At 38.7% G+C, this 25,756-nt stretch overlaps 2 protein-coding genes across 3 annotated transcripts in view; one reads left to right on the top strand and one right to left on the bottom strand.

Moving 5' to 3' along the window:
• Positions 1-25,756, top strand: part of RARB (retinoic acid receptor beta) — a 335,866-nt gene that overhangs the window by 39,704 nt on the left and 270,406 nt on the right. The window lies entirely within an intron of this gene.
• On the bottom strand, positions 13,678-24,727 carry LOC148128793 (uncharacterized). The gene is given in 4 exon segments (XM_087945829.1): positions 13,678-13,881; positions 23,845-24,127; positions 24,129-24,400; positions 24,575-24,727. Coding segments are annotated over 4 exon segments (912 nt in total).

Below are 25,756 nucleotides of genomic sequence, written 5' to 3'. Positions count from 1 at the left end.
TGCAAAGGATTGGTCATTAAAGAAGAACTTCATCACAAATGTGAGTTATGAGGATACCTGATGAACCAATAAAAGTACTTTGTTATGGATGTTTTGTGGAGTTTATCTATCTGCATCTGTACAGGATACAGAATAGTAAAAAGATGGTTATTTGAAGGCCTGAAGCCCATTAGTATAAAGACAGTTAATTTGGATTTGTGATAAAGCAAAGTAATGTTGAAGCCAGGAGTGAATGTGGAATGCTAAGCTCTGTGCCTCAGTTTGAATTGCAGGGAAGGGCAAGAATCTTCCCCTTCCCCTTTTACGCAAGAGACTTTTCAAATATCCTATACTTTGGCTTTCAAAGGCAATCAAATTTGCCTCCTTCGATCCTTTTTTTTCTCTTCCTTTACTGAGGCAGGATTCCTTTGTCTTCATATCAAGCCATGAAGGGGCAAATTCCCCCCTCCTTTTCTCTTCAGCAAAGAAGTGCAGTGTCTCAAATTACAACTCCTAACTCAGAAAGAACCAATTTGTAAAAGAAAGGGAGGAGCCAAGTATCTCTCATCCATCCCTGTATTCATCCAATTACAAACCCTTTCCAAACGCAATGAGAAAGTTTCAGAAATCTTGCTGGCATCTCTAGAAAGGAAAACTAACTTTGCCCTGCTCATTTCAACTGAAAGGCTTTGCATTTTTCCAGCTCAGAGGCAATAAGAAAAGCCTCTCCAGATATTTTTATAACTACTCTGGCTGTTTTATTGGGGGTCATAATTCATTACTGACAGACCATCTTCAAAGCAAAGAAGGCTAATCCTAGCAACGTTTTAAAAAGGAACAATTTCTCTTTCTGCTCAAAACCTTAAAATTTCTTCATGTTCCCCTATTTTTATTAAACAATTAAAATAAACATATAACACTGCAAGCAAACCTTTGGAGTGTTGTATTTGATCGATTTTTTTTCTTCCAGCAAGGAAACAATAAATTCCTCTGGAGTTCACCCCCGACAGACTCAAGCAAAGCAGCCCACAGCACCATCTGGTGGTCAAGGAGAAATTTTCCAGAATTTACTAATATGTGCTTGCAATGATAATCTGTTTTTGCCATTATTGTGGACAATTTAATCAATTTAATTCAAATGTTGCAAGATTAACTGCAACCTAACAGACCTAAGCAAAGCAGCCCACAGCTACATCTGGGGCTTAAGGAGAAATTTCCCAGAGTTTGATTTTTTTTTACACAGTTTCTCAAATTTGACCAGAGTGTTTATCCAATGATAATCCTTTTTTGCAATTATTGTGGACAATTTAATCAATTTAATTCAAGATTCCAGGATTAACTGCAACCTAACATGGGCGTAGCAACAGCGTCTTCCGTGCATATTTCTGTGTTTAGCCATCCAGTCTTCTGACTTCGTTATGCAACCTCTACTGCCACCTTGTGGAGCAAGTGACACTATCAGGCATATTTCTGCATTTAGCTTCCAAGTCTTCAGACTTCGCTATGCATATTTCTGTGTTTAGCCCTGCAAGTCTTCAGACTTTGCTACACAATCTCTAGTGCCCCCTTGTGTAGCAAGCACACATCGCACCCTAGAAACTGCCATACTGTGTGCTTTGCTAGCATCGCCCAGACTCTGCAGCGCCACCTACATGCTCAAGTATTAAATCCAGCAGGAATTCTACTTTCTGTTACCTGCTTGCAGCGCACCCTAGTACAAAAAAAGGGAATTACACAGAAAATCACTAAATTGTCCAAAAGTCACCTTTTACCAATTTGAAACATGACAACTGCTTCAGCCATGACGGATAAACAGAGGACTCGAACCCTCCACCCACCTTTGCTGTAAACATGGAGCCTGGTTCCTGAAACCCAGTTTCAGATGTCCAAATCTCTATGGAAGCGGCGATACCTCCGAAAGCCTACGGCCTCAGAAAGAGTAAGAAGCTTACCGAACCCATGGAAGAACACTTGAGGAACGATTGGGAGAAGCAATATCGCTGCTACGCAGACTCCTGGGCAGAGCTTGAGAAAATCTGTGACACCCCAAAACACAAGTTGCCCCCCGAGAAACTCCGCACATTGCTAGTTGATCTAGATGCCCTTCTCGCATGGTAGAGACGCAGCGAAGACAACCTTAAGTCCATCCAGTCAAAACTGGGTGACCCAAAACTCCTACAACACATCCAATGCTTTGAGGAGTTTCACAAGGAACGCGAAGACTGTGTCAAGGCAAGCAAGACAGCCCTCCAGGCAGTGCTCCACAACGTGCTTTGGCAGGAAGTAGCATCAAGGGAGCAGGCCACATCCGATATAGCTCCTCGATCACATGTGTCTTCTTCCCACGATTCTAAGAAACCCTCCTCCCTCCATCCCAAATCAGCTAGATCACAGGCAGGTTCCAGTGTCTCGCACCAATTCTCTGCTGCCAGCTCTCACCATCCTTCCAGAGCATCCTCCCATCATAGCGGTGCATCTAAGGCCTCCAAGGCAGCCAGCTATGCCGAAAGAGCTGTAGAAGCCCAAGTTGAAGCTACAGCAGCAGAGGCAGATTTATGTATTATGACAGAGGTGATACGGCAGAAAGCTGAAATGGCCAAAGCTCAGGCCAATCAACAAGCAGAAATGGCCAAAGCTCAGGCCCAAGTGATGTTACTCGAACAACAAAAAGAGATGCCAGTGAAAACAGCATGAGCCACAACATGGCAGAAGGTGGCCAACGCTGCCTCCCTCAACTTCGACCTCGAAGAGTTGGGCGAAGAGAGCCCAGATACACGGGTCAAGGACTACATGGATGAGCAGCACTTGCTTTGAAACAAGCAGGTGAAACTGCCTCTGATACCTAGAAGTTTCCCACCACCCATGGAGTACAGGGAGCAATCTCAACCACAGACTCTACATGTCAGTTATGCAACTGATGTTGTATGACCTAAAATACGAGATTCACTTCCCACCAACAGCAAACCTTCTCCAACTGATGTTGTATATACCAAGGTCCAGGATTCTCTTCCCAGCACCAGCAACTCTACTCCAACATCTTATGGCCTGCCAGGTGAGCAAATTAGCCCACCAGTGATCACGACAACTTCTCCACAAGTAGACATGCCACTGACGACACCTGCCACACTCAATCCACAAGCAGTACCATTCCAGCCACAACCTTCACACCACCCGAGCTCACAGGCACAACAAGATAACCGTGGCCAGCCTACACAGCACCGTGAAGCTCCACCATCGCCTCTGGAATGGCAGAAGCACTGGGAGGAAGGTTACAACCGATCATTGACATACAACTCGAACCTACCCTCTATGTCAATGCCTCAGACAATGCTGACTACTGGAGAGAGTTGGCAGTAAGCAGAGAAAAGCTAGATTTGGCCGCTAATGGTGTATACAAATTCTCTGACAAGCCAGGTGGCGAATATCTCCTATGGAAGAAAGTTTTCCTACACCCCATTCGGCCTGCATGCCTGAAATCTGAACACTTGATGGCGTGGCTAGGGCCGCAGTCTGCCAGAGATACAAAGGCACTTTATACCTCCCACTTAGACAAACCAGACTCTGCCCGATGGTTGTCATGGCAAAGACTTGACAATTTGTATGGCACTGCCTCAAATGTACAATCAACGCTCCTGGATAGTCTTCACAGATTTCCTAAAATTCCTATCGGCAAGCCTTACCTGATCGTGGAACTCTCTAATATACTCATACAACTGAAAGTGGCACAACGGGATCCCAAGTTACCAGGACTCACTTGTACGACATGCAAAACAAGATCGTTCAAAAACTCCCACAGGTGCTAATTGAACAATGGTTCCAGATGTCCAATGCCTTCATGGCCAATGTTCGCCACAACTTTATGCCCTTTACCATTCCCGAAGAATTTGTGGCCCACCAGGCAATAGTGTGCAACTCCTCCCGGGCCCGGGCACTCAGAGTTGTTATCCTTCCCAATGAAAAATGATACAACAGCAACGATATATTGTCCACAGGTCCTATGCACACTGCAAGGGAAAGACCCATCACGGCTGTCCATAAAACCGAGATCGACTCCTCATCCATACACAGTTGGGGAGATAACTCATCAGATACAACCCAATTTAGATCTCCAAATACAAGGAGAATGGTGTCTTATGCACCACACTCATCACTTACTGAACAGGTGCACTGGGTTTGCAGCGAAATCACTGACCCAATGAAAAGAGTAGATAAGGGAGTACCAATACTGCTACAAATGTTGTGGATCCAAACACCTATCCAAGTACTGCACAGCCAAGGTGCAATGCGACTTATGCAATAGTGACCAGCACCCGACCGCGCTGCATCCAGACTCTGAGCCGCCACTGCAGATATCTCGTAGCCCTCCTTCGAACAAGGAGCCTCAACATAACACAGAAGCATACAGGGCTCCTCAGCATACTACCAAACCACAACCAGAACCAAGTATTAGTGTCAACTGCACATCACTGTGCGCGGACTCACCGTGCCCTCGTTCGTGTCTTCCCATCTGTTTAGCCAAAGTGTACCCTGAAGGATGCCCTGAAGATGCTGTGAAAATGTACGTGCTGATAGACACTCAAAGCACTTGCACCCTGGCCAGACCCACATTCTTCAACCTCTTTGCGGTGCAACAGGATGAATTTCACTTCACTATATCAACGTGCCATGGACCAAGAAGCACGGTGGGGAGAGCTATTGGACTCTGCATAGAGTCATTGGATGGAAGTTCCCAGTTCCCACTGCTGCCCGTATTTGAATGCTATGGGGTACTGAACGACCGCAGTCAGATCGCAACACCTGAGGTCATAAGTAGCATGCCTCACCTACAGCACCTGGCTCATCACTTCCCCGCTCTAGATCCGGAGGCTGAGATCCTACTCTTGCTGGGAAATAATACCCCACGCACCTTTCTCTTCTCCGAATCAGTCGGTGGCCCTGTATATGGCCCAGTGGCCATCAAATCTCCACTAGGATGGAGGATCATAGGAGTGGTCTGTATCGATCGCCTACAGGCCTCAACCCAGTCAACTACCTTAGCTACCTCCGTTCTCAAGAATGGTAGACCATCTCACCTGACACCATGCCAAGAACACTTCACACTTTCGACAGTCAAACCTGTCTTGGGAGAGGCACTATTTCAGACTACCAGAGAAGACCATGACTTAGCTCTGTCCATTGAGGACAAAAGATTCCTTCAGCTCATGGACAAGGATTTTCAACAGGAGGCAACAGGTAGTTGGGTTGCGCCACTACCCTTTCGCACTCCCAGACAACACTTGCCAAACAACCAGAAATATGCGCTCTCCCGCCTCTTCAGTCTGAGATGGATCATGACCCGAAATCCAGAGATGAAAGCTCATATGATGGAGTTCTTGGACAAAATGATACAGGACGGACACGCTGAGCTGGCACCACCCCTGGAAAATGATGAAGAATGTTGGTACCTGCCGTTCTTTGGAGTGTACTATCCACAGAAACCAGGCCAAATACATGTAGTCTTTGATGCCAATGCACAGTTTCAAGGTCACTCTCTGAACAAGGCCTTTCTGACAGGATCTGATGTCACGAACAGTCTCCTTGGGGTGCTCATCCACTTTAGAAAAGAAGCCATAGCAGTTATGGCCAACATACAGCAGATGTTCTATTCCTTCCTCGTACAAGAAGATCACCATAACTATCTCCATTTCCTATGGTTCAGTGATGATCAACACAACCAAAGGATCTCAGAATACCGAATGAGGTTGCATGTGTTTGGCAACAGCTCCTCTCCTGCAATTGCAAACTACGGTCTCCAATGTACTGCTCGTGAGGGAGGAGACAAATATGGAGCAGAAGCTCAATGCTTTGTAGAACATGTATATGGCTTGAAATCCCAGCAGAGCCACCCCAGCAGAGGCCATAGACCTCTTAAAGAATACACAGCAAATGCTAGGGACGGCCAACCTCAAGCTACATAAAATAGCATCCAATAGTGAAGAAGTTCTAAAGGCCTTTAGTCCTGAAGACCATGCCAAGGGATTGCAAGATCTCAATTTCTCCAGTGACCGCCCCTTCATCCAACACAGTCTCAGCTTGTGTTGGGACTTGGAGAAAGACCTCTTCACCTTCAAAACCCCAGCCCTAAAGACCGGCTTCACGAGGAGAGGAGTGCTGTCAACAGTTAACAGCTTATTCAATCCTCTAGGTTTTGCAGCTCCTGTTACCATTCAAGGTAGAATCCTACTGTGCATGCTCTCTCAAAACACCAAAGATTGGGATGAACTGCTCCCACCACAGCAGAAGCAAGAATGGGAGTCATGGTGCAACTCTCTCTGCTGCCTCCAAGATGTTCACCTACATCGCACATATGTTCCCATCTCACCCTCCACGGCATACAGAAAGGAACTACATGTTTTTTCAGATGCCTCAACAAAGGCAGTAGCAGCCGTGGCATACTCAAAGTCTACGGCAGGGAGAGCAACGTATATGTCAGATTCGTCATGGGAAAGACAAAACTAGCACCACAAAAAGGTCATACTGTACCATGGCTGCAACTTTGCAGAGCTGCGCTGGCAGCAGAACTATCAGACATGATAACAAAGATGACAGATCTTCCCTTAGAACCCACCACCTTCTATGCAGACAGTAGAGTGGTACTGGGTTATATCTACAATGAGAGTAGATGCTTCTATGTCTATGTGAGCAACAGAGTTGAGCGGATCAGGAGATCTTCTAAAAACAGGATACAGAATATGTCTTGTTTATTTGGTCTATACTCTTGCACTTTATTTTATTAAAAAAGGCTCTATGTTGAATGATGCATTTGTGTCTTATAAACTGGGTGCAGATTTTTTATGGTTTATGAAGTCTTATTCAGTCTTTGTTGGGCTTGCCATGAATTTCATGCTAAAGGAATAGATGAAGGTTGGACAAAAACTAAATTTATTGTAATTAAATTAAAATTGTATTTCATTAATTAAATCCGCTCATGTGGTGACTTCACATTTCTATCATAATAAAAATAAGAATTATGTTAAATATTCAATGACGCCTCATAAATATTCACGTATGCTGTATGTAAAGTGGAGTCTGATGCCAGACTCCACTCATTGGTCCAGCCACTGGCGGGAATAATGAAGTCCCGTCAGTGGCTGAAATGTTGGACAGCACCAGCTATAAAAAGCCGGCACTGGCCGCAACTTGCCACTATTTTCCTGCGCTTTGAAATAAAGAGTTTTTCTGCAATGCTCTGGTCCTGTTCCTTCCATTGCTCACCCATCTAACAAATTCAAAAGCAAATTTTTGAGAGATTTGAAGGATATATTGAAAGCCTTTAGGTTACACAGGTCTATTATAAATTATCTGTTATAAAATATAGAGGAAATGCTAAATGGGCTACATTCAGTAAACACAAAAAATCCCACCAATATGGTTGAACTAACATTCCACATATCATTTCAATCAGAGATTAGCAAAATATCTTAATCCCAAATTCTGCAGTCTCAAAAATGACTGAAATGTTGTTAGATATTTTTTCTTAACTCTACATTAATCTGCTATGTAAGTGGTTTAATAATAAGATAAGTTTTAATGCAAAAATGGAATTTGAGAGATAAATTTGTAGATTTTAGTGCTCATGAATACAAGTCGCTAGGGGAGAACCATCTGCTAAGAACACAAATGAGAATTTCCTCATAGTTTGATAACCTTCTGAGCCATCAATATATATTTTATTTACCATAAGACATCCAGATTGGTGCTACAATCTGGAAATACAAACAACTTTTATTACAAAGAAATTAGAACTAGCACCATCTAAAGGTGTATTGCATGTTTACAGCCCATATCTCCTAGCTTAATGTGGCATAGTGCTGAAACAGATAATTTTTAATTTGGTCTAACTGAGCTGTACTTGTATACTCAACATAAGATTGGTATATTATCCAAACAACCACCCAAGTGCTTTTAATCAGAGATAATTCTCAGAAGTTCCAAAATCACCAAACAATCCAAACAAGCTGTTTCTTTTAAATACTTTCTCCTTCTTCACTTTCTCTTTCTGGGGTTAAAGTTTAGTCACAAAGTTCCATTTAAAATATATCTTTTAGAAGTCTTATTAATATTTAATAACTCTTTAGGGTTCTAGGCAATCTTCTCCTTATTTTCAAGTTCTGCTCCAATTTTTTCCCCTCTCCCTTTCCACTCACAGCAAAAAAGATTCTTTTCTTTTTTTTTTTAAATGTTCGGAAATCCTTATCCCTACAGCATTTAATTACCTCCAATGCAGGTTTTCCGATTTCTCTTATGGTTCCATCCGCTGTCACGTTAGGAAGGAGAGTGAAAAGAAAAAAACTTTCCCTTTTAGAGTTCCATTCGCCGCTTGTAACTCTCTCTGGAAACAATGTATTTTTAGCAACTTTCAAAATTCCAGGGTACTTTCACTTGCTTTGTCCCGGTCAAAACAACTTTCACAGCTCTTCCGACTTTCTTCCTCCTGCACAATCTTGTCCGGCTGCAGGTTTCTTCGTGGCGGCCATTGCTGACCGCCGCTCCTCCGCCTTGGGAAAAGGGGTTTTGCCGGCTGGGGAGGGGTCTGCGACACCCCAACCCCTATCTGGATCCCCCTGTCTTCAGCTGCCTCTACGGGCAGCTATATCCCCCAAATCCAAGCGGATCGGGGAACCTTGGCATAGCGAGCGCAGCAGGGATCGCGCAGTGTCGCGAATCCCTGCCGCCGCCGAAGCCTTGCGAACTGGAAGTCACTTGTGGATGGATTGAAACTTGTATACCAAAAATATGAAAAAGAAAAGCAAGAAGGGAAGGATTCTCTTGGCACTCTTTTTCAATTTTTAGAAATGGTGGTTTGTACTTATGTAAAGCTGAATGCGCAACAGGATGACTGGGACAAAGAAGAAGCCATTTTTGATGAACAAGTGACTTTGGTTGGGGAAGGAAAGGAGAAAGAGAAAAAGGAAAAGAAGACTTTAAGACTTGGAAAAATAACCAAAAAGAGAAGAATAAGGTGAAAAGGGGATACTATGCTAGAAAACAACAGAAAGGAGGAAAGCAGAATAAAAGGGAGGTGGAGAGACAAGTGGGTAAAGAGGACAAGGAGAAGAATAAGCAAGTGAGAAAGGAAGGGACGAGAAGCCTCAATGGTGGGGAGCAAGATGCAAAGAAACAAACGTTTTTAGAGATAATGGGTAAAATTTATTGAAAAAGGGATTCTGGAAAGGTACACAAGATTGTATTTTTACATTTGTACTTAGAAATAATCATAGAAAATTGGAAACAATATGCAATTTAAAATGTGATAAAATATTTAGTATAATTTAGTGAAATCTTTGTCAAGAAAAGGGAACACTTTAATGAAACAATGATTTAAGATATGTGATGTGGGGGAATAATTATGGAAAGCATAAGTGTTCCCATAAAGGCATGATATTTAATTGAAATGGGTAAAATGTTTAAGATATAAATGATTGTTAATATTAATGATTAGACTATGTTACCCCAGTGAAATTTTTTGTGAAATGAGAGATTTGGAGTAGAAGGGGGAACATTCTAATGAAATAATGATTTAAAATATGTGATGTGGGGGGGAAATAACTATGGAAAGTAGGTGCTCCCATAAAAGTATGCGATTTAATTGAAAAGTAATGTGCTAAGTGTTTAAGATATAAATGAATATTAATATTAATGAATAGATTTGTATTGGTATTGATAATATTGTATAATTTTAGAATGTACCAAACAGAATCCCAACGCAAGCTATGTATTCTATATTAAGTATTATAAATGTAGGGGAAAGAGATAAAGGAGTCATACTCCAATTAGTGTACAGGAGAAGTTTTCTTCAAAGAAGAAAGATAAATGGATAGCTGGAAATAGAACAGACAAAGAATAATAAATATTATGATTTGAATTGAGATGAGATAAAAAAAATAAAATTAAGAAAATTTAAAAGAGAGGAGAAGCTATATACGAAATTGAAAATGCTAATAAGATATGGAATGGTATATAAAATGAATATGAATTTGAATTTGTGTCTGTACGAAGAGTTTTAACCCGGGACTAAGCAACTTTCAGAAAAGAGTTGTTTTTTTTATGTTTCTATGTTTTGTGTTTTTGTGTGTTTATGATTGATTGAGCTAATAAAACCTTGGAGGAATGTTAGAAAAGGATAATGGAGAATAAAAGATAGAAGAGAATAAAGCAAGCCAGAAAGGGAAAATAAGTATAGTGAATAAAAACATATAAAATAGATAAATATAGAAAAGAAATATAATTGAATAAAAGTATAGGGAGAAATAATGAGGAATTTGAAAGGATATTTATGTGTTTATAAGGAGATGTGTTAATGATGTATAAAATGTTTTATTTGTTTAAAATTTACAAATAACTTTTTTAAAAAAAGATTGGTATATTATGTTTTACAGTACATGCCTATATATGGCCACGCCTCTGGGCTTTGAAGTTGCATCATCTGGTTGCCAAGGACTGTAAAAACTTTATAGTCAGGATATGGGCTTCTCCAGAAATATTCATTTTAATCAACTATACCTTCTCAGGTGTGAACTAATGCAGTTATAAACTAGGCTGAACCAGCTTCTGCTTTCAGTTCCAACTTTAACACTAAAAATCAATAAATGAATCAAATTAATTTTATTGCATTAAAAAATCTGAATACAGAATTGACTCATAAGATTTTATTTCCCTTCTTATTGTATGTTTATGTGTGAAACATCTATTAACATTTTCTTTTCTCAAAGTTCAGATTAAAATAGATAGATAGATAGATAGATAGATAGATAGATAGATAGATAGATAGATAGATAGATAGATAGATAAATAGATAGATAGATAGGAAGGAAGGAAGGAAGGAAGGAAGGAAGGAAGGAAGGAAGAAAGAATTCTTTATTGGCCAAGTGATTGGACATACAAGGAATTGCTCTCAGTATACATAAAAGAAAAGATACATTTGTCAAGGGTCAAGAATCATAAGGAACAACACTTAATGATAGTCATAGGGTACAATAAGCAATCAAATCATACTAGGAAATAGTCAATATAGATAGTAAGGATACAAGTCACAAAGTTACAGTCATACAGTCACAAGTGGGAGGAGGTGATAAGGAGTGATGAGAATATTAATAGTAATAGTAGCAAATTTTGTAAATAGTTGAACAGTGTTGAGGGAATTATTTGTTTAGCAGAGTGATGGCTTTCGGGAAAAAACTCTTCTTGTGTCTAGTTGTTCTGGTATGCAGTGCTCTATAGCATCGTTTTGAGGGAAGGAGTTGAAACAGTTTATGTCCGGGATGTGAGGGGTCTGTAAATATTTTCACAGCCCTCTTTTTGACTCGTGCAGTATACAGGTCCTTGATTGAAGGAACGTTGGTAGTAATTATTTTTTCTGCAGTCCTAATTATCCCTTGAAGTCTGTGTCTGTCCTGTTGGGTTGCAGAACCAAACCAGACAGTTATAGAGGTGCAGACAACAGACTCAATAAATCACTGTAGAACTGTATCAGCAGCTCCTTGGGCAGTTTGAGCTTACTGAGTTGGCGCAGAAAGAACATCCTTTGTTGTGCTTTTTTGATGATGTTTTTGATGTTAGGTGTCCATTTTAGGTCATGTGATATAATAGAACCTAGAAATTTGAAGATCTCTAACTATGGATACTACGTTGTCTAGTATTGTAAGAGGTGGTAGTATGGGAAGGTTTCTTATAAAGTCTCCCACCATTTCTACAGTTTTGAGTGTTTTCAGTTCCAGATTGTTCCTGTTACACCATGAGGCAAGTTGTACAACCTCCTGTCTGTATGCAGATTCATCATTGCCTTGAATGAGACCAATCACTGTGTCATCTGCAAACTTAAGTATTTTAACAGATGGATCGTTTGAGTTGCAGTCATTGGTATATAGCAGTGGTGGCTTACCTTTTTGGACTCCTGTGCCAAAAATTGCATGCGCATTACTGCACACGCACTCACGTGCCAGCACCCAAAATGTAATGTGTGCCCCCCACGCTCCCTGCACATGCACGCGCAATCCCCCCCACCCCCTTACCTGCACTGCGCCTCACAGCTGATTTTTCGGCTGGTTTGAGGCCTTTTTCGGCCTCCCAGAGGCTTGGAAAAAGCCTCTGCAAGGCTTTTCAGGGCGAATAATAGGCCCATTTCATCACTTCCGGAATTACAGCAAGTGATGAAATGGGCCTATTCGTTGCACATGTGCAGCGGCCCCAGGATATTCACCCACCTGCTGGGCCTCCCAGAGCACGCTTTCTTCCTTCTCCCAGCGGACGTGCCTCTTCCAGCCCGCCCCAGCTCAGCCAGCCAGTAGGTGGCCACATGTCCAGCTGCCACTTTTTCAGCGCAAGAAGCCTCCCCTAAGCAGACGGCTACTCTCCTCTTTGGGCTTTCTCTGCCTGTTTGTTCTATATGGCCAAGGAGGAGGAGAGTAGTCGTCCAATTGGAGAAGGCTTTTTTTTTTAAACAATTTTATTTCAGTTTTTACAAAACACACACACAAATATAAAACATCTTTTTTTGGTGAACAGCTTGGTTCCAGTTTTTCAAATCTCCATACAGATACAATCTCAGTTACATATTCATCTTTCATATTCAATTTCATATTTCATCACTACTTCAATTATTCTTTATTAATTTTTTTCCCTCAGATACTTCCCTCAGGCTTATTTTATAACTTTCTCATTCATTTCTGGATCTATTACATATCCTTTTCAAGGTTTTCATATTTTCAAAATAATTATACTTGTACTTTTATCTGTCCTGTGTACAATTTCAATCCATATCCACATTTCAAACATTACAAAACAAGGTTTCCCCTATAATTGCCAATTAAAGTGTGTCACCTTTATATCTTATAGTCAATTCCCTTTCACATCCCATTAAATATTCTAAGTTATCCCATTAAACAATTATAATCTCCATCACCTAATAGTTATAACATAAATTCCATTTTTAGTCAGATTCTGATGCTACTTCCCCTTTAAATTAAAACAACTTTAAATTTAAAAGAAAGAAAATGAAAGAAAAAAAGAATAAAACTGAAGAAAATAATTAATCAATTCAAATTCATCCTAAAAAAAAAAAGACTGGTATTAATTTCCTTACAATCCTTCTCATAATTCACTTCAATCACATTTTATAAATCCTTGATATACATTAATGTAATTCAATTATATTTTGCATATTTTCATTTTTTATTTAATCTAGCTGTTATCGTACATTCCATTAAGTAACAATCCCTGTTTCATCTTCCTTTTTAATTACATATATTTTCCTGTTTTCTACATAATTTCTTATTTCTAAAATAAGAAATTACAAAATTACAAAAAATACAATCCCTTATCACCATGCGGAATCCTCTATTTTAATTGTAATTTCAGCCATTATCTCTGTGTCCATCAATCAAATTATACCCTTTAATTCTTGTTCATTTCCCACATTTCTTTATTTCCTGATTCTGTTTTTTATAACTTATTTTCCCCTTTATTTTCCCCCTCTTTTTCTCACTCCAATTTTTGACCCCCTCCCTCTTTAATGCTTCCTTCTGTAATCCTCCCTTCTGCTCTTTCCTTATATTTTGTTTATTTCTCACACTTCCCTTTTTCTGATTACCTCATCCAATTTCCAATTTTTAAGTCCCCTTTTCCCCTTTTTGAATTTCAAACTTTGTTGTCCTGATTTTTTTAATTAAAGATGGCCTCTCCTTTATTCAGGTCTTCTTCTTCCTCTAAAGCTTTTTGCTGATCCTCATAGTCCAAAACAGCCATTTCCAGAGATTGCAGAACAAAGCCAAATGATTCTCCTTTCACTTGCAATTGTTCCTTCATATTTTTAGTACCATTTTCAGTTCCAATTAAAGTTCTGCCATCTTTCAACACTTCCCAGTACTTTTAGACAACCAAATTCAATTATATCCACTAAGTAATCCAATGTCCAGAGTTTCCAAGATCCTCAAACAATTCCAGAACAGTTTCTTCTTGCTTCTTTCTTTGTTGCAAAGTTCAAAAACTCTACTTTCACTTTCCAGGGGCTCTATGATTGTAGCAACGTTTTGTTTACTTTGTTATTCTTTAAAAATCTTTTAAAAGTTCACATTAATTTCTTTCAGCATCAGGTACATCCAGGTTCCACTCCCTTTTTTCAGATCTTTTTTTCCCTTCTGTGCCGCAGATTTAAAAATCTTCTCCAAAGAGTGCTTAAGTATTTTAGCTCCAGGGTACCTTGTATTCTGATGTTAATCCTGCTTAGCCCGGTCACCCAAGCTGTCTCCATTGTTTTCTCCACTCCTGCACAATGTCCGGTCAGTTCTTCCTCTTTGTGATGGCTATTTTGGCCATCGCTGCATCTGCCTTCGGAGAGGAGTTAAGCCTCTCCAAAGAGGGGGAATGCGGCTCCCCTCAGCTCAGCTGGCACTCTCCCTTTCTCCATCACCTCTATGGGGTGGCTTCAGCCCCAAATCAGATAGATCAGGGCCCTCCAGCGGCGAACACAAACTGAAACCGCTGACAGTTGCGGATTCGGTCTGTTGCCAAGGGAACCTAACCAGAAGCTCCCGGAGAAGGCTTCTTGCGTTGTGAAAGAAGTGGCTGGAGATTGAAAAAGAGTCTCCTCTAGCCGCCTCTTTTGCAGCGCAAGAAGCCTCCCCCAACCAGCCAACTGCTCTCCTCCTCGGCCATACAGAACAAATAGGCGGAGAAGGAGGAGAGTAGTCAGCCGGTTGCACTGAAAAAGGGGCCCAACCAGTCACACAACCACCAAGCTACACCCATCCAGTCACATGACCACCAAACCATGCCTGCCAAATAAGCCATGTCCACAGAACCGGTAGTAAAAAAATTTGAATCCCACCACTGCACTAGTTGGTTTAATTTAGTTAGTGTTAAGCATTAGCTGTGCTCAAGTATTTGTTTGCACTTTTTTCATGCTAAAAATAGGAATCTTCTCAGTTTTCTCCTGTAAATCAACATCTGGCCATCCAATTAATAAAATTATGCTAAATAAATCCTTGGTAATTATGATTAAACTGCAGATATCTCTGTCAATTAAACAAAGTCTGTCTCGTTGCTAGCATGTGTGTGTATATGTGTATGTGTACTATATATACACATGCAAATAATATATATTGTTTTAACCATTCAGTTGCGAGATCAAATGTGAGGAGTGGGTCTCCGTGCTCCCGTGCCAAGTTCTCCCCATTGGAGGGCTCTGAAAGGAGCTAAAGTTACTCTGTAAGGGTGGGGAAGAAAAGAGGGTGCTCTGCAGGTCACAGAAAATAGCAACTATCCTGCCTGACCCAGGGCTTCTTTCCTCTCCTCCACGATGAGAAGAGGCTGCCATCATGGTTGCCATGAAGCTGGGACGGGTGGCAGGACAGGGACGTGCAGAGGTGGAGAAGACTGCTGTGGTTTTCTATTACCTTCTCTAGCGTCTGGAGCGATCCCCAGGGGATACACAAACCCGGAGAGGTTCGTGTCAGTATAGGAGAATCTCGAGTTACAGGGTGGGGTAGGCAACCCCTGGTAACGAAGAGAAGAGCTCCTGAGCCCAGCGTGGAAGAGCTAGCTGCCAGTTTATGGCGGCTCCAAAGTCCGGTCTGCCACTGAGGTGACTAAGCAAGATAGTGACAGCCTGCAAGATCGGAGCAGGAAAAGGTGTTGAAAGAGCTTAATACAATATTGAAGATCGAAGATTGAAGAATGACAGTGGGGTGAGAGATTTATCTTCCTGGTTGTGAGTAGCACTTTGTGGAAGCAGGAGAGAAAAGCGGCCAGAAAAGCAGCTTGAAAAGCGGAAGTGTGACAATCACGAGCAGAAAGGCTCGTTAGAACAAAAGTGTGGATTACAGCTTTTGAAAGGGAAACTCCTGGGGAGAGAGGAAGAACATCAGAAACCAGGAGATTGGAGACTTGAATTTGTGAGTGATTTGGCATTTGGGATTAACTTTTTGACAATATTTGAGAGGAAGGAGGTGACAGAGGAGGAAAAATTGCGGCACTGAAAGTGACTTATTAATTCTCTGAATTGAGTTCAATAGGATTATTGGCTTTATTTAATACAGCTGGGAGGACAGATTGTTAAGTGACCAAGAAGAGATGACTATTGGATTTTGGAGGGAATAATAGGTGAAGGAGATTTGCACATTGAACTCAAAACCGGGAAGGGGAAAGAAGGAAGAGGAAGAAGGAAGAAGAGACCAACAGAAGGCTGGGAAGGATTGACTTCTTATTGCGATTAATCAGCACATTATACCATTTGCTCCCCGGAGTGCTGGGAAGAAACTCAAAACTTAAACCTTTAGCTTGAAGACTGACTATAAAGTTTATTTTATATTTTTTCTCTTATCACATTTCTTTATTTGTAGGAATTTCTATTTGGTAATACTTTAATATTACCATTTGGGCACTATTTTTACAATTTGAACCTCTAGCCCCTTGCTTATTGACTGCCTCAAATCAAGGTAAACTTTTCCCTCTTCTCTTCCCCTATTGTTCCAGTCTTTCTCCTTCCTATCTTAACCCCTTAAAAAGCCTGATAAATTTACCTACTCAAAAGGAGGGGGGGAAAAAAGGTATATTGTCCTTATAGATTTCAGTGACAATTGATTTGATTGTCTTAAATAGTAACAACAAAGAGTGAAAAATAGTGTTGATTTAGATTATTTAGAATACTTAAGATTAATTCTTAAAGAAGTAACTGGGTTGGATTTGATGTATTATTGATGATTAATATTGATATTCAGTATATAAATTAATTATAAAGATTATTATATTATTAGATAACATTTTATAATATAGGTGTACAGACTGCCTATCTATATATTTGATTGAAGTATTAGAATAGAATTTTTATTTTAGGGTTAAACACTGAATGGTGATCTGGGACAATATATCCAATATAGTGCAACAACAAAAACAAATATTAAGAGAGATGACCTCCACGACAACTATGGCTTTGAAATCGGAAAGAAGACCACCCGACCCTAACAACTACTTTAACTTCTGCTTCACCAACAATCCAAAAAACCATTGAAGAATCTCTAATAGGGGAAAAACAGTCCAATGTCTCTAACGTTAATATACAAGCTACCCTACTATCCTTGCAGAAGCAATATCAAGATGCAAGAAATAATGATTAAGAATCACATAGAAACCAGAGCGGATATTAGCGAATTAAAAGATGAGATGGGAAAGCTTAAAGTGGAAATGAAAGCAGATTTACTTAAGGTGGAGGATAAGATAGGGTCCTTGCAACAGGCTATGGAGAAAAACGAAGTTAAGATAAGAGAAATAGAGAGTAGGACAGAACGGATGGAGACAAACTTTGAAAGGATAGAGGAGGAATTTAGAAATGTAACTAGAGAAACCGAAGACTCCTCGTCCACCTCGAAATGGATAAAGCAGCGGCATATTTAAGGTTTCAAAATGTGGTAGAAGCGAAAAATGAAGAACTAGAACAATTAATGGCAGAACTATTGGCTGAATGGTTAGGGAAAGAAAAAGATGATCTAATCAAAGAATTTGATGAGGTGTATAGGGTCAGCACAAGTTATGCTAGACGCCATAACTGCCCAAGAGAAATTCATATTCGTTTCACAAGGAGGTGTGTGAGAGACCTAATTCTTAAAAGGTCCAGAGAAGAAACAATAACATATAGAGGTAAAGAGATTACGATCCTAAAACAAATCCCAAGGAAAGTGAGGGTCATAAGACAGGATTATAAATTCTTGGCCAATTATTTAAATAAAAAAGAAATTCCTTTTAAATGGTTAATCCCAGAAGGGATGTTAATAACTTGGAAAGAGAAAAATCAAAATAGATTCTATAGAACAGGCCCAAGACTTTCATGATCAGCTAATAGGCACGGATAACCAATACACCAAGGAGGAAACTAAAAGGAAACCACAGGATGATCGTAATCGCCATAGAAACCAAAAAAGAAGGACTTCCTCAAAATTTAGGAACGACAAACCACAACCAGGAGAGAAGAACCAATCTCACAACAACAGCAAGAAGAAAACCGAATCATCACTAGACAAAAAACTAAACAGACCTAGATAAATGGAGATAGGAAAGAAACTCCTCTCCATTAATATAAATGGTTTAAATTCAACATCTAAAAGGAAAAGGATATTAACTAAATTAATTAGACAAAAAGCCGACATAATATGCTTACAAGAAACACACATTAGGAAAAAGGATGAAAGATATTTAATTTGCCCGAAACTTGGAAAACTTTTTACAGCACCAGCAGACAAACATAAAAAGAAAGGAATTGCAATATTTGTGAAAGATGATGTAAAAGCAGAACTAATCTGGTCGGATCCGGAAGGAAGAACTCTGGTTATACAAATTTGGATTAATCATATCACATTTTTATTGGTAGCAATCTACGCGCCAAATGAAGAACAAGGGAAATTTTTTAAAGATCTTCATCAGAGAATAATAGGTTTCGAAAAAAAGGAATATCTGCATGATAGGCGATTTCAACTCCATTGCTGATCATCAAAAAGACCATAGTAATGTGAATAAGAACAAGAAAGGGAAAAGAGAATTTTCTATGCCCTGTAAGGACATGATGAAAGAATTAAACTTAATAGACTTATGGAGAAAACTAAACCCAGAAGAGAAACAGTTCACATATTATTCAAATCCACACAAAATCTGGACCAGAATAGATATGGCCTGGATGGATGGGGAATTGGCCAATGAAATAAAAGAAATTAAAATCCTACCAAATGAATGGGCCGACCACAACCCAATACAACTAATTTGGAGAGATAGGAGAAAAACAAAGAAAAGATGGACACTAAATACTCAGTTAATAAACGAAGAAGAGTACATTAAGAAGCTGAAAGAGGAATTAAATTATTTTCTAAAAGAAAATAATAATGAAGCAACTACGAAACAAAATATTTGGGATACAATGAAGGCAATTATAAGAGGAACAACAATCTCCTATAATGCCATGAGAAATAAAAGAATACATGCCCAACAAAATAAATTCCAACAACAAATTAAAGAATTAGAAATACAACTTCAAAAATCCCTAAAAACCAGAGAACACAAAATCAGTTAATAACAATTAAACATAAATTGAACTTACTGGAACAAGATAAAATAGAAATTAACTTGAAAAGGTCCAAACAAAATTATTTTGAGCATGCAAATAAACCAGGAAGATGGCTATCCCATAAACTTAAAAAAGTGAAAGAAAAGAGATTGATACACCAACTAATGGATGAGAAAGATGTCTTACAACATGAGATAGAGAAGAAAAAAGATATCATTTACAACTATTTTCAAAGATTATATAAAAAGGAGGAAGTTAATGAAGATAAAATAAGAACTTATTTAGAGGAGACGAATGACAAGGTAATTGGAGAGGAATGGATAGAGTTATTGAATAAAGATATTACATGGTCTGAATTGAAGTCAGCAATGGAGAATCAAAGTAATAACAAATCTCCAGGACCAGATGGGATTCGCAGAACTATATAAAGCAATATTGGAACTAGTAGGACCACTGATGCTGGAAGTGTTTAATGAGGTACTTCTGGCAGCCAAGATGCCGGACTCGTGGGGGCGCTGATTTCGCTAATCCGAAGGAGGATGCAGATCATAGATACATCAACAACTATAGACCGATTTCACTTTTAAATGCCGATTATAAATTGTTTACTTCTATCATAGCTAATAGAGTAAAACAAGCTTTAAATCCACATATACACGAAGATCAAAATGGATTTCTTCCGCTCCCGACAAATAAAGAACAATTTAAGAACCGTTATCGATGTCCTAGAATATTATGAAGCCCACCCGGAGAAACAATCCGCACTCATGTTTTTAGATGCTGAGAAAGCATTTGATAACTTAAATTGGCACTTTTTAATTCAAAAATTTACAATATGAGTCTTGGCACCAAATTTGAAAACATTATAACAACTATTTACAACACACAACAGGCTAATATACTAATCAATGGCGAACAAACAGATCCAATAAATATAGAAAAAGGTGTCAGACAGGGCTGCCCTCTCTCACCTCTTCTTTTCATTTTTGCCCTAGAATCACTCTTAACACGGGTTAGACAAAACTCTGAAATTAGAGGAGTGAGGGTCAAATCAGAAGAATATAAACTACAAGCGTTTGCTGACGATATGGTTTTCTTTTGGAGGAACCCATGGAAAAAGGTTATAATCTAATAAAAGAATTAGAACAATTTGGCACAGTGGCAGGATTAAAAATTAATAGAAAAAAGACGAAATTAATGACCAAAATTTAACAGAAAACCAGAAGGAAGAATTAGAAACAATGATGGGGATACAGGTAACAAAAAAGGGTCAAATATTTAGGAATATGGTTAACACCACAAGGTAAATCACTCAAAGAGAACAATTATGATAAACTACTTCAACAAACAAAGAAAGATTTAGAATCCTGGAATAAGTTGCAGCTTTCCTTATTGGGCAGGATTGCCTCGATTAAATGAATATATTACCAAAATTTCTTTATTTATTCCAGACAATCCCAATTAAGTTGTCAAAAATTTTTTTGAAGAATTAAATAAGAGCACACTTAAATTTATTTGGCAGGGAAAAACCCAGGATCAATGTAAGGCCTTACAAGATGCGAAAAGTAGAGGGGTCTAGCCCTTCCAAATTGGGAATTATATTATTCGGCAGCTATCTTATTATGGATAAAAGACTGGGTGAACTTACTTAACAAAGAATTTTAGCATTAGAAGGGCATGACCTCCAGAGAGGGTGGCATGCCTTCTTATGGGAAGTGGGAAACCCAAGCAGTCTTACTTTCATAGACATCTCATTAGGGACTCATTATTAATTAATTGGAAAAAAATATGCAAAAACACTATCTAAAAATTCGATCTGGCTATCAACAATGGAGGCAATGGTACATCCCAATAATTTGGACATAACAAAAATGATTAAATATAAAGATTTATTAGATCCGCAAGGGAAATTAAAACTCGACAAGAACTACAGGAACAGGGATTTAAAATTGATCAGTGGTTATATATACAAATCCATAGCAGATACAAACAAGATATAAAAAGACTTTGGAATTTATAACAAACTGCAGTATTTAGATAAAATTTTACTAGGATCAAACAAAAAGAACATATCCAAATTCTATAAATACTTACTGGAAGTAGAATTAGAACAAGAGATAGTCAAAGGGAACATGATAGCCTGGAGCAGGAATGTCGGAAGAAGTATTACATTATCAGAATGGGAAAAGATTTGGAACAGAAATATTAAGATTACAAAATCGGCAGCATATAAAGAAAATACATACAAAATGTTTTATAGATGGCACTTGCCCCCTTCGAGGTTGGCGAAAATGAACCCAAACACGAGTCCAAAATGCTGGAAATGTAAAAGCATAGAAGGAACCTACTTTCATATGTGGTGGTCTTGCAAAAGAAACCCAGAAATATTGGCAAAAAATCAGAAAATGGTTGGAGGAGATAACCAAAGAACAAATCGAATACAAACCAGAGTTCTTCCTACTAGGGATCTCTGATAAACATTTACCCAAAAGATGAAATATGTAACAATTCATATCCTAACTGCAGCCAGATTAGCGTTTGCCCAGTGTTGGAAATCACCCTATGCACCTACAGAACAAATGGTCATCCAGAAAATATGTGATTGTGCAGAAATGGATAAATTAACTATAGCACTTAAAAACAAAGAGGCTTCAACATTTTACGATAATTGGAACTCTTGGTATAATTGGTTAGTCCAGAGATAAACTGCTTAATGGACAATGGGTAATTTAAGCATAGATATCGATAAGATGTGTGTATTCAAATTAAGGTGAGAATTGGATCTTGCAGACTGTCAAAAAGGATATTGTCTGTTTTAAACGCATCTTTTTCTTTTTTCTCTTTCTCTTCCTTTGTTTCTTTCTTTCTTTTACATCTCCTCTTCTCTTTTCTTTCCAGTTTGTAAGACCGAGTGTTCTTTTTTTGTTTTTTTCCTTTTGTGTATGTAATGTCGATATGTTTTTAATTGTAAATTTAATAAAATTTATTTAAAAAAAAAAAAAAAAGAAGAAGCTGGGACAGCCGAGGCAACAAAGAAATGTGCAGCAATAATGAAGATGAATAGTGATTGGAACTGGGTGAGGAGATTCTTTTTTATTTAGACCCTAACCTTAAAAGGAAAAAAAGAGGAAAATCCAAAAAAAGAGACTCTTAGAACTACTTCTTAAAGTGGTGAACAACCATAGAGAGAAAAATCCTAGACCAAAAGAAAGGAACTAAGGGGAGAAAAGCTAAAGGCCTTTTAAAACATAGAAAATAGGATTTGATAATGAATGATGATTAAAGAGTCCAGGAAAGAGAAGAGACGGCAGAAAGAATGGAGGAAAAAATAGAACATGCAAACCAGCAAACAAAACAAGAAGATAAGAAGGAGAACTCAATAAAGATAATAATGACTAATGAAATAAACCAAGGGAAAAGTACTTTAAGAGATTTAAAAATGGAATCGGATAACCTGGAAGATACCTTTGAAAGGGAGAAAGTGGTTTGGGTGGACACTTTGGAGACCTGGCAGCTTAGGAGGATAGAGATGGGAGAAATATCCAGACTGAATAGTGAAGACACAAATGCTGATAGAGACAAAGATCCAAGAGAGGATTATAGGAGGCAAACCAAAAAACAAATAAGAGTTGAAGTATTAAAATGAACAAGAGATGGTGGATAGAAAGGAATTATTTTTATTTTTACCTTTTTTTTCTAATATAATGATGGCCTGGTTAAAAATTAGAATAGAGGTAGAAATAAGACTACACATTTTTATATAAAACAATAGTTAGATGGAAAGATTGGAGGTTGAAAGATGGTATTATTAGGTATGTTTAAATAATAGGATGACTGGTAGTTGAATGGCGTATTGTGACTTTGAACAACCAAATAATGAAGGACTATGTCTTAATATAAACATGTGTATTAACACTAGGATTAGTAATGGTGGCCTGCCTAGAAGCTAAAATAGAGGTAGAAATAAGAAATGGGGGGATATTAGCAGATAATATTTTTATATAATAGAATATAAGTAATAATTAAATGGAAAGATCAGAGGTTGAAAGATGGTATTATTATGTATGTTTAATAATGTCAGAATTCCGGCAGTTACTCCAATTAAATCATGAGCCTCGAGCCACACTCCCGTCATTGGCATAAATGGAACATTGAAATATTGAATAACTACTCTAAAACAACTATGTATATTAATACTACGATTATATAAGTTTGATTAAAGTTACAATTATTATTGACACAAAAAATGACAGTGTACACAGCAAACGAGATAACTATGCTGGGTTTCATATAACAAATCACTAGTTGAACACCTCCTAAGCATTTAAAACTGTGCAATGTATCGGCGAATTATGCGAGCAGATCCCAGTAAGGTGCCTTCTGCAGCTGACCAATGGTGATTTTGTCAACGCCAATTTTTTTTAAGTGCTTACCTAGGTTTTTAGGCACAGCACCCAGTGTGCCGAGTACCACTGGACCACCTGCACTGGTTTTTGCCAGAGTCTCTGCAGTTCGATTTTCAAATCCTGATATCTAGTGATTTTTTCAAGTTGTTTCTCATCAATTCTGCTGTCACCAGATATGGCGATGTCAATGATCCACGCTTTTTTCTTCTCCACAATTATGGTATCTGGGGTATTGTGTTCCAAAACTTTGTCAGTCTGTATTCGGAAGTCCCACAGTAGTTTTGCATGCTCATTTTCGATCACTTTTTCAGGTTTATAATCCCACCAGTTCTTTGCTAAAGGCAGATGGTAGTTGTGACACAAGTTCCAGTGGACCATCTGAGCGAGTGTGTTGTGATGTTGTTTGTAGTCTGAGCAAATTTTTTTGCAACAGCTCAGTATGTGATTGATGGTTTTGTCCACTTCTTTGCAGAGTCTGCATTTGGGGTCATCAGCAGATTTTTCTATTCTGGCTTTGATTGCATTCATTCTGATGGTTTGTTCTTGGGCTGCAAGAATCAGGCCTTCTGCCTCTTTCTTCAGTGTCCCATTGGTCAACCATAACCAGGTCTTTTCCTTATTTACTTTTCCTTGGATCTTTTCAAAGAACTGCCCATGCTTTGTTACACCAGCTGCCAGCCTGAATTTGCATTGCTGTTTTCCTATATTGATTCTTGGTTTGCTGCACTTTGAGCAGCTTCCTGTGGTTGAGCTCCATCAAAGCTGGTTCGACACTGTCTCTCACATAATCTGCCAGAGCATGCTTCTCTTCTTTGATTGTCTGCTTCACTTGTAAAAGTCCTCTGCCGCCTGCTTTTCTGGGCAAATATAGCCTATCAATGTCACTACGCGGGTGCAATGCATAGTGAATGGTATCAGTTTTCTCATTTTCCTATCCAGGCTGTCCAGCTCTGCCTGTGTCCAGTTTACGATGCCAGCAGTATATCTGATGACAGGTATGGCCCAGGTATTTATAGCTTTGATGGTGTTACCGCCATTCAGTTTGCTTTTTAGAATTTTTCTGACCCTTGGTGTGTATTCTTTGCTGACTACATTTTTCACCTGCCCATGCTTGATATTGTCCAGCTGCAATATGCCCAGGTATTTGTAGGCTTCGGGTTGGTGGCAATTGTCCATTGGGCATTTCGATTCCATCACTTTCTATGATTTTTCCTTTCTTCGGTGCCACTGTGGCGCATTTGTCCAGGCCAAACTCCATGCTGATGTCAGTGCTGAAAATTTGAACTGTATTGGTCAGTGACTGGATTTTGATTTCTGATTTTCCGTATAACTTCAGGTCATCCATGTACAGCAGGTGAGAGATATTCTGTGAATTTTTAGCAGTTTGATAACCCAGGTGAGTTTTCTGTAAAATTGTTGACAGGGGATCATGGCGACATTGAACAGCAGAGGTGACACCTGAAAAATCCCTCTTTTGATGTTGACCAGTCTGTAGTTTTCACTTCCAATGAACATTTCTGTTTTCTAGTGCTTCATCGCATTTGCAGTGAAAGTGCCAATGTAATTGCATATTCCAATGACATCCAGGCACTTGATGATCCAGCTGTGTGGTAGTGAATCTAATAATAATAATAATAATAATAATAATAATAATAATAATAATAATAATAATAATAATAATAATAATAATAATAATAATAATAATAATAATCCTGTTTGTATTATACCCAGAGGCCACACTGTTCATGTATTGATATTGATGTATATTTAAAAATAAAAATCCAATAAAACTTGGAAAAACAAAAAAAGAAAAGCTTTCTCCATAATGCCCCCCCCCACCGGCGATATCATCCCCAGAGAGATTAGAATGGCTCCCATTCTAAAAGCACTCTTCCGAAAGGCACTGAAGACCTGGTTCTGCCAATGGGATGGGGAACCTAGAGCGGGATGGAGACCATTATATGGCTCGTATGAGGTGCTGTCATTGGGGTGGGAAGGTGGGAGGGTGATTTAAGTAAATTTATTATATGACTCTTCTCTTATTAGTTTTATTGTTTTGATATGGGGTTTTATGTTTTGTCACCATGTGCAAATAGGCAGCAATATAAATTTCCTAAATAACTAAATAAATTCCCTAAATAAATATACACAATATTTATTATAGTTTTACCTATTTTTTTCAACTTAATCAGTTGTAGACCAACTAAAGAAATGGCTACCAAAGTTGTAACTTGAAAACTAATAAAAAATGAAGTTTCATAGACCTGGAGTTTTGTGAATTACTAAT

Source organism: Notechis scutatus, chromosome Z (genome assembly GCF_049901735.1).
Source record: "Notechis scutatus isolate UNSWTSFEM ecotype Mainland chromosome Z, rNotScu1.2, whole genome shotgun sequence".
Lineage (NCBI taxonomy): Eukaryota > Metazoa > Chordata > Lepidosauria > Squamata > Elapidae > Notechis > Notechis scutatus.
Note: the sequence above shows the minus strand (reverse complement) of the source record. Positions and strands in the feature narration are given on the sequence as shown.